General features: G+C 41.9%; 1 protein-coding gene across 8 annotated transcripts; it reads right to left on the minus strand.

The window, feature by feature from the left end:
• Nucleotides 1-1,775: 1,775 nt before the first annotated feature.
• On the minus strand, nt 1,776-15,017 carry SULT6B1 (sulfotransferase family 6B member 1). 8 transcript variants are annotated; one of them, XM_044417797.1, is made up of 8 exons: nt 14,915-15,017; nt 12,072-12,177; nt 9,055-9,167; nt 8,267-8,356; nt 7,396-7,522; nt 5,132-5,226; nt 3,065-3,221; nt 1,776-2,013 (listed from the first exon to the last, which is right to left on the minus strand). In XM_044417797.1, exons 1-8 carry the CDS (start codon nt 14,987-14,989, stop codon nt 1,883-1,885), a joined length of 894 nt encoding a protein of 297 aa, XP_044273732.1. In that variant the 5' UTR covers nt 14,990-15,017; the 3' UTR covers nt 1,776-1,882. The 8 variants fall into 8 exon arrangements, with proteins under 8 accessions (XP_044273732.1, XP_044273919.1, XP_044274013.1 ...); XM_044417984.1 differs by lacking the exon at nt 14,915-15,017 and adding an exon at nt 14,573-14,682; XM_044418078.1 differs by lacking the exon at nt 14,915-15,017 and adding an exon at nt 14,470-14,674.
• Between the last annotated feature and the right edge of the window lie 158 nt (nt 15,018-15,175).

The following is a 15,175-nucleotide window of genomic DNA, read 5'->3' on the forward strand; positions in this document are numbered from 1 at the left end:
ATAATACATACAACAACAACAACAAAAGTTTATTTAAATGAAGTTCATAGTTCATACAGTAAGATAACAAAGGTAAGTTTTTAAAGTCTATAGAGTTCTTTGAGAACTCATAAAAATCATTTTGATTCAATAAGTGTATTTCAGACTAATTTGCCATCACTGAGTAATTTTCATTTCTACTATTTGCTCTTCCATGTTCCATCCACATGCCATGTGCAGCCCCAGGCTTTGCTGTGGGAAGGAAGTGGCCTTAGAAGCCATTGCAAGCATCCCACTTGCCTAGAGATCTTGACTGCATTCTGTGATCTACCCATGTAGGGAGGCTTTATTAGGTCAAAGCAGCAGGCTGACAATTCCCCCAGAATTGTTCATGGGGGGGAGATAAAATTAACCTTAATGTTTGATTTACTCAGGGCTTTTTTTGTTATAGAACACACCAGCACCTTTTTTCAATGGATTTACAAAGTGATTTTAACATCATTAACATAGTGCCTGCAGGCTGCTATTGTGTCTGCTATCTGCTATCTGATAGTGAGAGATAGCTGCTTGGGACGCTGCTCTGCTCTGCTGCTCGGCTTGGGATTGGTGTGTGTGCTTACTGCCGCAGGGATGTGAGTTCCGGCACCTTTTTTTTTTTTTTTTTACAAAAAAAGCACTGGGTTTACTTAGGGGCAGACTGCTGACTCCTGAGTCAGATCGATTCTGTTCCAGTTATTAATTTAGAATCAGTGTAGGGCTGCCAACTTTTTTCTGGTAAGGCTCCTGTGCTTTCAACATGACCTGATGTTTTTTTCCATCACTGTATCAGCACACTGGGGGAAAGCTTTATCTGCTGAACTTCTCTCAGATGTTAAAATCACAGGACTCGTGCCCCTCCACACTCCAAAAAAGGCTACTAGCCACTAGTACATGGTACAGGCCTCACACTGCATTGCTCAGCACCTAATAATCAAGCTCCAACAGCAGCCAGAGATCCCTTTTTCTAAAGGTTGCATCAGTGTCTCAAACCGCGATCACTCGGGGCTTTATACCAGAAACAAAGAAACACAGAAACAGAACGAGTCAGAAGGGGTCTCCCGGGCCATCTAGTCTGACCTCTGGCACTAGCCAGCTCCACTCACGACATGCACACCATGCGCATGTCCAGCCTATCTTTGAACACCCGCATCAATGGGGCCTCAACGACCTCTCGAAAGAATAAGGGAAAATATGGGCTTTCTTCAGATGACTCAAGTAGGATTTTCCAGGATCACCCTGGCATCCTAAGTGTCCCTTGAAAAGGTCTGGGCAGCAGTAAAAGAGGCATACTAGTTCCACTGTACATTCCTCCATGGTTCTACTCTTCCTCTCTGCCCACAGAAACAGGTGTTCCAGCTTTGTTCCACAGCTGGTGGGAGAGAACAGGGGGTCAGCAGAATCCATGGAGAAGCAGACATGGCAACTACATCCTCCATTGCCACTTTGGAATGTTTAATGGGACAGGCAAGTTTTCCAGGTTGACATTGGCACCTTCTTCTATTCCTTAAATCCAGGCTGATGCTTTGGACTGTAACTCCCAGAATTCTTGACCACTGGGCTGGTTGGGATCGATAGGAGTTGAAATCTAAAACATCTGGAGGGCACCAGATTGGGGAAGGATGCTTTGAACACAGCATAATGGAAGCTTGCCTTTGCCTCCTGGGAATTATAACCTGCTTTGTGCTCTAGTATGACAAGACCCAAGTTAATATAAACAGATTTTAGGAATCCTAGAGACAGAAGAGTTTCACCTTATCTGCAATTTGCCAAAGAGAAATATTTATTCTGATTTCACGTATTTCTGGAAAAGATGAAAGTAAATAAAAGCTTTGTGAAAATGGGTCTTTTCACCAACAAAAAGCTCTCAAGCTTTGCAGTATACATCATACTTCAACTTTGCTCCTAGCTTGGTTCCTGCTAAACACTCCGTAAATTTAGCATCCATTTTCTGGCTCTGTGTTTCATCAAAAAGGCTCTTCCAATCTCCTACTACGCCTGAAACAAGAAAAGGAGGACAGAAAGGGAGATGTTTAACGCTTAAAAATATAAACATCGATAGTCAAGAATGATACACAAGCTCCACCATTTGATGGTAACTAGGCATAAAAAGGTACAATTAGTTGCTTAGGTGAAAGAATTAGGGAAGGAGTTGAAAACAGGCATGAAAGTACAAGGCCCCTTTCTCTGCCAGATCTCTCTCTCTTGATTTCTTGTTTGCAGTACTTCTTGTTTAGTAGAACCACAAAAGTTACTTGCACAACTGAGAAGGCCTCTTAATGCAACCTAATACCTATGAAAAGACTTTAATACCTAGGTCTATAGCTCACTGGCAGAGCATCTGCTTTGGATACAAGTGATCCCAGGTTCAGTTCCTATGTTTCCAGGTAGGGAGTGCAAAGACTCCAGTTTAGCATTCAAGGGGCCTGTTGCCACTCAGTATAAACATATTGAGCCCTGATGAAAAAACCACGAGTGAGAAAGGGGCATGGCTTCAAGTTCACATTTATAAAACAATTATTAGAAATTATGAAAAAGTACAATAGCTAATCAAAAAATGTCGGCCATGAAATCTATCCTTAGCAAGCACTCCTAATCCAGATGGGCAGAATCTGAGAAAAAATGGAAAGTGAAGTCCCCAAATAAGAAGAGTAAAGCAATCCTGTGGGTTAGACTTACCTGTGTAAATCCAAGTGACTTCACTAACATTTGCACTGGTTGTCCAATGCCCTTTGTAAGGCTGCAATCCCAGACACCAGGGGTGGGAAAATGGTGGCTCCAGTGCTTTGGCCTTAAGTTTCCATCATCTCTCCCCACTGACTTTGCTTGCTAAGGCTGATGGGAGCATCTAGAAAGTCATGGGTTGCCCATCCCTTAGTTGGGAGTAAGCCTGCAGTGAAATCCATGTTCTGAGTAGACAAGCCTAGGGTTCCACTGGTAATCATGGCAAAACACGGGACACCACCATTGTGCATAATTAACTACTCTAAGCCAAGCTACAGAAAAAACAGTGTGCTTTTGCCACTTGTCTTCTTTTAAAAGTGTTTACCTTTTCGGAAGAGAAGTGGACCAGCTGCACCATGCGTCTCCTGTGATTTGTCCCGCACTGCTTGGAAGGTAGCCCTGCTTGCAATAGACTGGATTTGTTCTGCAGTAGCTGAAAACCCAAAGAATTCAGCTATTTTCTTTACTCCAGCAACCAGGTCCTGCAAGAAATTTCGTGAAGTGGTCAATACAGAGAAGAGAGATCTTTTTCCCATGGTAAAATAAACCAGGCAGTACTGGATTAAAAACACAGAATCAGTGCTCAGCACCAATCTGCTTGCCTTAGCCCAATTCTGCTGGTGCCATTTCAGATGGGTAAGGAATCAACGCAGGTTTAAATTAAGATGTGGGGTGTGAGTCCAATGTGCATTTGGATGCTCAGCTCCCTCCCCCACACAAACACCTGGCAAAGACCACCCTATTGAAGTACACAACCACTGTTCATTCCCTTAATGGGAATCATGGAGGGACTCATCCTAACTTAACAGGTGTCACAGCTGGGGCACATCAAAGAGAAAACTGCCTGTCTTCACTAGCACAGCCTGCTCTTCCTGCTTCTTTGGTAGGGCAGCCATCATGAGCTCTATAAACCTGCCCATTCTAGGCCCCTCAGTCCTGCCACAGATTACTTGTTTATTCAGAAGAAGCTAGGAGTTTCATGGTTCGTGACTTGATAGCACAGATGGGCAGCGTGTGGCCCCCCCATGGCCCCCCCCAAATATGCTGACTAGTTAGCCCAGGCAATCATGAAGAATGATGGGAATTGCAGGATAAAACATCTGGAGGGCCAAATGCTTTCCACCCAGAATTACAGGATAGCACTGGCACTAAGATCAGGGACAGTGCAGGTACCAAAATAAAGCCAGGGCTCCAGCCCACCAGACAAATAAAATACTTAAATCTGCATATGCTAATTAATATTTTCTAAAGTGTGTGCGCACACGCATTCACACAGCTTAAAAGGACCCTGTCTCTTAAGAACCAGCCCGATTCGTAAAAAGGGATGTATGTACATTTGATTTCAGAAAATCAATTTCAGAGGAGGGCATTTGATTTCAGAAAAAAACTTGGCCAGAATGACTCAAGGGGAAGGGGCACCTGGTAGACAAAAAGGACAAAAAGACATGAGGATCACCGGCAACAAGGACCACCTGGGCCCCTGTATCTTTACTTCAGCAAGGCCCTATTGCACGGAGTGGGGCAGATGGCCTGCCAGAGATTCAGTGCTCCAAATAAACGATTCGGGATTCCAACCCTAGTTGTGACTCCCTCACTCTGCCTCCAGCTGAGTTGCTTTACTCATGTGCTCTGGATGCCAATCAAGGATGCTACAGGTAAAATCCTTGTCCTCTCATTCTGGGTGTAGATGGGCTCATGTTTGTGGCATTATTCAATAGTGAGAGAAACATGCATGGCACTGCAGTCAGAGGCCCTTTGCCCTTCATTCTCTCCTTTCTCCATGTTCATTCAGAGGCTCCAGGCTGCTGCCCAGCATTCAGAACAGGCTGAGGAGCTGGACCACAACCAAGACGTGGTTCAAATGAAGCCCTGGATCCTGATCTAGCCATGCCTTTCAGAAACTATATGGCTTTGGAACCACCACTCTTTGTCCTTATTTATTTATGAATTTGTATGCCACCCACTAATCCAGATGGATTCTCAAGGCAGCTTACAGTAAAATACTAAAAAAAAAAAAACAATTAAACCAATTAAAATCACAGTAAAAAGTTAAAAAATAAATATCAATTATACCAAGTAAGCAGAACAACAGATGTCAGAATAAATAATGAGTTCAAGATTGTTCTAAGAAGTACTCAGAGAAAAGAAACAAATAAAAACATGGTTGGTGCCAGACAAAGTCCTCTGGGGAGCCTGTTCCATAGTTGAGGGGCAGCCACTGAGAAGGCCCTTCTTCTATTTACCATCCATTTTATCTCATTAAGGGATGGTTCTTTTAAAAGGACCTTCTGTCCAGATCTTAATGTGCGGGTAGGTATATATGGAAGTAGACAACACACATTTATCTTTATGAAGAAAGATAATCATTGCTTTTAATTATGAATACACCTACCTCTTTTAATTCTTCATAAGTCAAAATCAGAACATTTTCATCATCTATGTGCTTGTTCCAGGTGACTGCCTGGTCAAAATAAGATCCCCAGGCAACTGCAGATCAGAACAAGGCAACGTATCAGAATGACTCTATTACCACTGAAGGCTGAAAAGCTTGGGGCAGTACTTGAAGGAACATCCTGCCACCCACATCTACCTGAATATTATGATCAAGATCTGCAGCCTGCCTCCAACTGATAAGATGGAGGAGGAGAATGATGTAAGCTGCCTTGAGCCCTTTGTAGGAAAAAGGCAGGATATAAATCCAAAAATAAATAAATAAAATAAACTGCTACCTCTAAGAAAGTTCAGTTGGTAGGATGGCCCCCCAATTTCAGTACTGAAATTCAGTACTGGCCCCCCAATTAAGTAACAAACCCACCACTGAAGCCCACCTGGCACCAATTCTACTATCCTTTTGGCACAAGATTAACCCTGTCCTCTGTGACAAGGCATTTAATCAGCAATAAATGGGGCGTCTTGACAGCTGTCTAACAAGTCTTGTGTTCTGATTTGTGATAGCTACTGTAGTTGTTTAAATTTGGTTTTAAAACTGGCTTTTAGTATTTGCAGTATAATTTATATAATGCTTTTACTGTTATCTGTATTTTTATATTTCATTCTTACTGTGTTTTATGTGCTGCTGTAAACCACCCAGAGAAATAAATTTTTCTTCATCATAAAAGACAGGCTATTTTTAGAACACTTCTCTGTTCAGATGGTATTGCTTTATATCCACAGGAGTCACAGGGTAGAATGCCAATATCTTTATACCTAAAGTTGACACACTAAAATCAAATAGATTAAATAGTCATGACTAACTTCCATCCCATTGATTTGTGTATGGGTTCATCTGGATCCAACCCACACAGACTCACAAGGAAAAAGAAAATGACTAGTGCTTTTAAGGTGAATCACTGAGCATCTTCCTAGCTTTGTCACCAATCAAATAGGCTCAGCTCTTAAAGTAGGAACTTGCAAACATTCTTAGTTTGGCTGGGGTTGGAGACACCTGAGGATGTACAAAGCACTAAAGGCGATACAAATGTGTGTGATGCAAACATTTGTACCACAATCATACCCAGTGGACAAGTTTTGCAGAACGTTATACTGCTTCAAAAAGCTGCCACATTGATTTGACAGGCAGTGACAATGAGACCCAAGAAATATGTGCAAGTACACCATGGAGTGTGATATCTCCTTTAGAGCTCTTTCACCTCTCATAAACATGATCATCAGTTTCCAATTCAAGTTTATCAATCAAAATTAGAGGGTGCAGATTTTTCACCTTCTAGCACTTACGTTGCTAGACTAGTTTTGCCAGCACTCAAATGGCAAATGGGGAGGGACTGTTGATCAGGAGGTCCTGAGTTCAGTTTCCAGCATCTCCAGGTACAGCTTGGAAAGAGTCCTCTGGGAACCCTAGAGAGCCACTGCCAGTCAGTGCCACCATGCTGGGCCAGATGCAGGAGGCTGGGTGACTCCTGTGGCAGTGGGGCTTCTCATGCATCGCAGCTTTTCTTTTCAGCTTTATAGACGCTATTCACAGTCATGAACGTATTTTGGAGATGGACACAGATCGCTCCTACAAAACACCTTTACAGCTTAAAAGAAAAGCTGCAGTGGATGAAGAGCCCCACTAACAAAGAATCACCAGCCTTGTTTGAATAGCATTTTAAAAAGAAAAAGATCACTAGCACGGATTCTAAAGATAATGTTATGTGTGTATGCGTGTACAGAATACACCATCATTATTAAAAATAGTTATGCATATGCTTTGACAAGGCACCCATAAGATCCACATATGTTTCCATTTGTAGATTGTGCCCAGGAGCAACCCATTCAAAAGTTGAAAGTTTCTTTAACATTTCCAGCCACTCTGTTATTGCAGGTGGCTATTTATTCTTCAGTGTTACAGTATTAGTCTTTTAGCTGTGAAAAGGGTGTAGAAACCCCATTTACATGGACCTTGCATTGACTTCCAAGAGATGGGTAGGTAACTCAAACAAACATGTGAGAAAAAATCTTTAATATTTAAGGACACACAATTTTCATCAGAGTTATTAGTTCAAATTGCAGGTATTGGCAAAACGCAACTCTTCCCCTGCTGGTGCCACCATCAGCAAACCTTAGATAATCTCAGTAGAACTTTAATTCACCCAACCTTATATATTTTTCCCAAGGCATTTAATCTCCCAAACTTATTCAAGTGGAATAGAGTACCTTGCCCATTCATAAATTCCGAAAAAAACTTCTCCCAGGAATCATAACTTGGAATGCCTGGAGCATTATTGTGAAAATAGAAAAATGACGCAGCCACATCTTTAGGATTTCGGAACAGCACCAGTACCTGAGGTGAAAAAATGGGATAGCCATCTTCAGTTCCTCCTCACATGAACAAAAATGCTGCCAAAATATATACTTTCAACTGTATGTGCTTTGTGCTGCCTAAAATACAGCTTCAGGCTAGTGATTCTTTTAGAAGGGAACAGCAGGTTGAAATAATGGCTATGCTTATTCCATGAGACCCATCAAAAAGCATTGTCTCAGACACTCCATCTCCTCTAACTCTGCCTCCCGGAAAGGCTGTATCATGGGCAGGGGAAGTTATCCCTTCTGTCACCACAATGCTATGATCCCTGAAAAGCCTGAGAGCTCCACTGTGTCCATGGCGTACTTTTAGTTGCATTTTCTTTGAACATTAGGCACTGCGTGAGCTCGGTTTCTTTTTCTATTTTACCTGCTAAAAAATCAAAATATACATACTGTATGGATACGTGCTACAAGGAATTCCAGAATGACTGAAGGCACATTTGGCAATTTGAGAAACTGTCCTGAGCATTACCACAAAATGGCTGTGATAGAAGGTGTAGCAAAGGACAACTGACCTTCCAAAAGGCAAAGAAAGCACTGTGTTGCCTAGCCCTGACCTACCTGTTGTGTGGTACCACCACCAAAAATCAGTGCCAGAACTGTGGTAATGAAGACACAAGGCTCCCACTGACTACCTGTTCCCTTAAAATATAAATCACTCCTTTAAATATCTGCTAACAAATGATAGATGTAGATGTTATTAGTCAGAGTAAACACCTACCTTGGCTTTACTTTTGAAGACAGACTTGGGAAGATTGTTGTAATGGAGATGTGAGGCCACAATCCTTGGAGATGGGAACTGTTTCATCCTCTTCCCCCCACCCCAAAGGAACAGAAAAGTAACTTTTGAGACACATGCACACAACAATGAAGAGCTCTACTGACGCACATATGCAATGTGCCACACTAATTAAAAGGCAGTTGGCATATCTTTGAGATGCACAGTTCATGACCCACCAAACTGAACACAGCTGCTCTGTGTTCCTGGGGGTCAACAAACCATTCAGGCACCTCAGCCCATTTGGAATTATAAGGTATCCTGGGACCCATGCCAGGCATCACTTCACAAAATGGCTGCCACAGTGGGAGTGGCCTGATACAAAACTCATTTCACAGAAAAACAGGCTTGTAAGGTTTAAAAGACAAGTAACTTGTGGAAGAACCAGAATACACAGCAGTGGTGGTCTGAGAGACTTCTGAACCCCAAAACACAAGCTCACTCCTTTGAAAACACAATTCTCCCTTTCTCATTAAAGAGCTTAATCCCCACCCTACTTCAGCAATTCCAGAACAGTAGCAAAATGAGGATCATTGCTGAAAACTTGGTAGGCCTCCAGACGTGGCCAGTGGGCTCCACTTGGTTGGACAGGCTTGCCCTAAAAGAGCTGCTCTAGGTCCTTTCAATGGATTGAATTAAGTCCACTCTAAATCTGGATCTAACACAATTACTACCGTGTATCTGTAACTGAAGTATTTGATTTGGGAGGCTGCACTTCATGGCTTACTAACCTGAAACTTATCCGGATCTCCACACTCAATGAATGGTAATTCTGCATTCTCCTGCTTAGTTTTCAAAGTTGTGGCAATCAGATCATTCACAATCAGAATGAGCCAATTGATACCTGAAACAAATAAGAAAAATCTTCAGTAGCTCATATGGTTTGCGGAACCTTTCATTAGCTCAACTGATGCCAAATAATGCATGTCTGGATATGGCAAGCTGGAAATTCTAACCAAGTTAAACTGAAACTTTTCATTTAAATTTAATAGATTGAAGGCTGCACTTAGTTACTGATAACCTGAATCAACTATATATGGACAGAGCCAGTTAAAACAAAGCAAATTTAAGCAGAGATAATTTTGCTCTTGAAAGCAAAATTACCTAGCTCAGGAAAGATAGCTCCACAGATGTGAGGGGCTGCCCATGCAATGCAGTTGAAACACTGACATGAAAGGGGTAGGGTGGATGGAGAAGCTTTTGCTAGCACAGAAGTTCTGTTTCAGTACAGAAGTTCCCACATTCAAAAGGAATTGCTGGACCTTTGTATTTGTTCTGCAAGCCAAGTGTATTTGTTCTGCAAGCCAAGTCTGGCTTTAACAACGGCGGACACCAACAGTTCTATGACTGAAAAATACCTTACGGCTGCAATCCTTCACACATGTATCTGAGCGCAAGCCCCACTGAATTCACTGAGGCTTACTTCTGAGTAGACATGTATAGGATTGTGCTGTAAATGACCAGAAAACCAAAAAGGCAATTGCTCTTTTCCCCTCATAGTTAGCAACAGCAATGAACAAGTACAGTATAGTGACTATTTTAAATTACGATAGACATATTGCCATAAGCTAAAATATTAAACACAGAGACACACCACCAAAATAAAACCCTGCTGTGTCCCCAAAATGCTGATAAGGGGCAGGGAAGCAAAATATATTCAATCAGTGAGAAGGGCGTATGAATTAGACCTCCAAGGAAACCCACTCCTTTAATTCTATGTTAAAATAAGGCAAGCTGCATATGCTCAAAGCCACTTTTTGTAATATAATTTTATATAAGAAAAAGCATTCATTCATTCATTCAGTATCCTGCCTTGCCATGCAAGTGAGAGGATTAGGGTTCAAGTCCAACAGTATCTACAAAGACAAAAACAAATCCAACTTACTTCCTTGTATTTTACCATAGTTATGCTTACCTCGGCCCTTTCAATTATATTTACAATTATATTGTAAAATTATATTTTACAAATTTACAATTATATTTTTACAATATAATTTTGGAGCTGTTGTAATGACAGTCTGAAATTTCAATTTAGACTATCAAATTTATAACCAAACCAAATAACCAAGTGTAAAAAGTTCCAGCTCTACAAAAATTCTTTAAGAGTTTTTGAATCAGTAAAACATTTTATCCTAGTACATGATCACTTTTTAAATATAGCCACAATATTTGACTATCTAATGCTGGGAACAATAGATGGCAAAAGAAGAAGGGGACGGCAGAGTTGGTGGCTAGATGGAGTCACTGAAGCAGTTGCTGTGAGCTTAAGTGGACTCCAGGGGATGACGGAGGACAGGAAAGCCTGGAGGAATGTTGTCCATGGAGTCGCGATGGGTCGGACACGACTTCGCAACTAACAGCAACAATTTGACTATCTGTCCCAAAAAGCTGTAATTACTCATAGACTTATTTCATCACTTTACAAAGTAACCTACACAAGAATGAAGCTGAGGGTGAGACAGTCACAAGGAGCTGAAAGGAAATAACTATTTTTAGAGGGCGAAGATACCAGTACAGCATGCAATAATATTGGCTCAGCTCAAAGGTGACAGACTACATATATAGCAAGCCTGCCCCTCCTCCCCCCATTCTTCGCTCATGTGCTCTGATTCCCTCCATCACACCCTGGCTCATAGTAACTGTAATTTGCTGATGTCTAAATCAGACAAACCATGGTTGCCACAAACTATAATTACCCTCTGAACCAGAACTGAAATTCCACTTCAAGTGATGAGTTTCTGTTCTGCTTTGTTGGCCAACCATAGCTCAGGTTTACCCTTCAGACATATCGACAAAAAATAATTAGCACCAACAAGAAAGGAAGGTTGAAAACTGAAGCCTACCAAGAGAGGAAAGACAAGAAAAGAATGCCCGGGCCCAAACATCACTCCAACAGCAAAGTGGTAGAAGTAGAATGGAGTGGTAGAATTGTGCAAACCAAACCATTCTTTCTTTGGATTGGTGCACTTTAAAGTCAGTCTGACAGTTCCTTAAAAATAACAGAGTGCCCTTTTAGGTGAAGTACTTTAAGAAAACACTTGCCCTGAGGTAGTAAGGGCAAAAGCTAAGTTGGCCATCACATGGGACATCACCAGCATGGCAATTTCCTCTGGCAACAAGGAATTTGTCTTCCAAGTTCCAAAGTAGGACAGAACAAGGCCTGCTCATAGCACTTTAAACTTCAACACAATGCTTTATTTATTATTAAAACCTTTTCCCAAGCATTTCCTCTTTCAATAGCTTGCACAATGCAGCTGCTAAGTAAATGCTATTTAACTGTAGTAATTGCTGAAGAGGTAGTTTTTCAGTTGCCTGGCATTATCTTTCTGTAAGGCATAGCCAGGGAACCTTGGACTCTCTAGATGTTGCTGAACTACAGTTTCCATCATCCCTGACAGTTCACCATACTGTTCAGAACCAATGAGACTTAGACTTCAATGTCATCTGGAGTGCCAAAGGCTTCTTGCCACCCTCCTGGAAGCCATTTAAATAGCAACAATTCTGCACACTTATCTCAGCCATAATACATACTACCTCCACTTCTACCATGGTGGGCAAATTGTGGCCTCCAGATGCTTTAGCCTACGATTCCTATCACCCCTGCCCACGGGCTATACTAGCTGAGGCTGCAGGAAGTTGTAGGACCAAGAGTCACAGGTAGTACACTTATACAGCATTTAAAAACATGACTTTGCTATTTTGCTCATGGCATCATTCCTGCAATAAAAACATTTTAAACTGTATTCACCACATTTGGGATAGGACACCAACACCAAGTCATCTTTTCTGCTTTCAAACTTCTCCAGGGCTTGGAACATTTCTGTGCTGCATACAGTGGACGGGTAGAGAGTCCCCTGATAGGAAAACAGAAGTTCACTGAGATTCAGGCCTTTGGATTTTTCCAGTGCTTTCTCTATTTCTTCTACAAATGTTCTGTCAGACATGATTGCCTTCTCTGTTGTGGGCAACTGAGGCATTGTAAGGAGAGCAAACACCTTTATAAAGGGTAGTCTGAAAAGCGGAGTCATTTTCCGCATTGTGCTTATCCTTTTGTATTTTATATTTCATGGTTAGATAAGCTTCCTTGTTTCTTCCCTCTTCTACACTGTTTAAACATTACAGCTAATCCCTAATGAAGCCAAGCAACCTGGCTGCATTTGCAAAGTAAAACTGATATAAGTACTAGATCACTCGGTAGGCATACCAGATAAATTATCACATTTAAACTTACATAACATTAACGGGAACTGAGTTTCTCATGTCATGATCTGGGCTTATGTATTACATAACATTTTCACCATCAAAGGGCTTGATGGTTCACTTCTGATTTTTCTCCAGCTCTGTTACCTTAGAGATTTTCCAGACCTAAAGATATGATCAAGCAACAGGTCTGGGATTTCACTCTACAGGGGCCCAAGCAAGGGTTCAGCACTATCCAACAGCTGGTAATCATAATAAAAACTTTGCTTCTGCAGACTGAATATCTTCAAATTCCTAAATATCCTAGGGCCAATATGTAACTTGGCTCGTTTTAATGTTCTGTCATCAACTCTTTTGGAGATACCACTGAACTCCTTGCTGTCAACACTGCTGACCTTGCCAAACTGGCATAGTCAAAACAAACATGTTTTATTATACTATTGATATTATGAGGCCATTTGTCACTATTTCATGGCCTCAGTGCTAACAAAATTCCCAGGTAGGACCAATATGTTCTTCTGCCCACCTTTCTTCTAATCTCAAGGTGGCAAAATTCTGTGTTCAAGTATGCTGTATCAGGAATCAGATGGTTAAACTGTAATACTAGCTGATACTAATAGATTGTCATTGAAGTTAGCTTTGACTGATTTGGCTGTTAATGTATACTGTGATTTTTAACTTTTTTTGTATTTGAGAGTTGATTTTCTATTTTGCTACTTATTTTAATTGGCTGGTCTGTGACCATAATTAAAATAAACAAACTTCTGATTCTTCCTCACAACCATCCTGTGAGGGAAGTCATTATTAAATTATAGTAATTAACTTAAGCGGAGAGCCACTAATATACCTCAGACGCTCCCCTGCTTTTGTGGTCAAGACAGGACTATAATTCTTTTCCACGTGCAGTTCTATTATTCTAACTCCAGGGTTTACACAAAATTGCCTTACTAGATAGATTGCAGCAAGGGCTGATCTAGTCACATACTTTTCCAGCATAACCCACCCATATACTGTGACCACAGCCATGATGTTCTTAGCATCCAACATTCAAGAGGTACATACTGCTTGTAAACATGGAGGTTTTTGTAATGTCTCTTTTCTATAGAATAGAAGGTGCAGAGCCAAAATTATATCTGCAACAAGATCTCAGGTTATTAAGTGTCCTGGTATCATTCTGGATCAGACCTAACCTCATTTTGGATAGCCATCAAGTTGGATGGTGAAAAGCTGTGCCAGGATATGTCAATTATAGAGAATAAGAAATACAAAATATGCAAAGTGACATCTTTTGTTGAACTAAGTCTTGTTTCTGTGAGATACAATGTATGCTAAGTTAGCCACAAATGTTTCCTTGTCACTCAGAACTGCCTTTCAAATGTTGTCTTTCTGGGTCATGCTGAGAAATCCAGTTCTTTTTTATATCTGAAAAGGCATAGGATAGCACATCAAGAGGTAGTAATCCTCCATAAAAGAATAATATATTTTATTTAGCTATAAATTAACATGGCTTAGTGATCAGATTTGCACTATTCAGAAAACATCTGCCAAATGTTTCCATGGGTAACTAGATGTAAGACAGTGACTTAAATCAACATTTTTTCTTGTTTAAATTAAGCTACCCTATTATTAACTACAAAATAGTAAATAAATTGACAGCTGTAAATCAAGTCTCATTTTGTTCAGTGAGACTTATCCCAAAGTAAGTGTAAGGTAAGTAGCCTTAAATAATGCGATTTCGATGGCTATCTTAGAATGCCAACAGTTAGAATTAAGCAACTTCATAAGCCCTCTCTACCTCGTTATGAGTTACACTAAAAGCAAGGGAAAAGCAGAGCTTTGCATCTTATTCCAATGGACCTCCACAACCCGATCATTCCTGTACATGGAAACAGGCTCCGCAGACCGTGTACTTTTTCCGTGTAAAAGTGTGAAAGACTGCAGCTCACAACTGAATTCAGGGCGCGATCCTACGCATGTTCAGACGGGAGGGGAAGGTCCACAAATGGGAGGGACATGCTAGAAGCTTGTAGGCCTAATGCCTTCCGTAACCTTTATTTCCTCAACAGCCTTCGGCATACAGACTTGCTGCTTCAAGACAACGGGCGGGACGAAGCTATCCCACCCGTCTGCGGAGACACAGCGAGCCGCCTTGCGCAGCGGCGCCACCAAAGGGCACGCTCCCTTCAGGAGCACGGGGCGAAGCTGCGCGGGCAACACTGCACCGCTGCAGGACGAAGGCGCAAACTGCGTCGGCGCACGCGCCCTCCCCGGAAGTGGCAACCAAGCGAGCGCGGCGCATGTGACCGTGAAAGTGTAAAGAGAGAGAGAGAGAGAGAGAGAGAGAGAGAGAGAGAGAGAGAGAGAGAGAGAGAGTTGTCCTAAGGCCGCTACCGCGCATGTGCGACTCGTAAGTTTGGCGCAAGGCAGGAACGGTGGAGGTCCGTCAAGGGTTTGGGCTCCCCGCATCTTTGGGAGCTGGATCCACAGCACAGGTTCGGATGCGCCCATTTCGGCCTCGAGGAAAAATGAAAGCTCTTGCGGGCCTTCTGCGGTCGGAAGGAAAGGGTTAATTCGCGGGGGAGGCGTGGTCAGTGGGGAACAGGCCAATGGCAGTTTCGTGGGGAGAACGGGGCGTTCTGTGACGATGAAGCC

Source organism: Varanus komodoensis, unplaced genomic scaffold (assembly GCF_004798865.1).
Source record: "Varanus komodoensis strain SLA01 unplaced genomic scaffold, ASM479886v1 scaffold1, whole genome shotgun sequence".
In the NCBI taxonomy this organism is placed as follows: domain Eukaryota; kingdom Metazoa; phylum Chordata; class Lepidosauria; order Squamata; family Varanidae; genus Varanus; species Varanus komodoensis.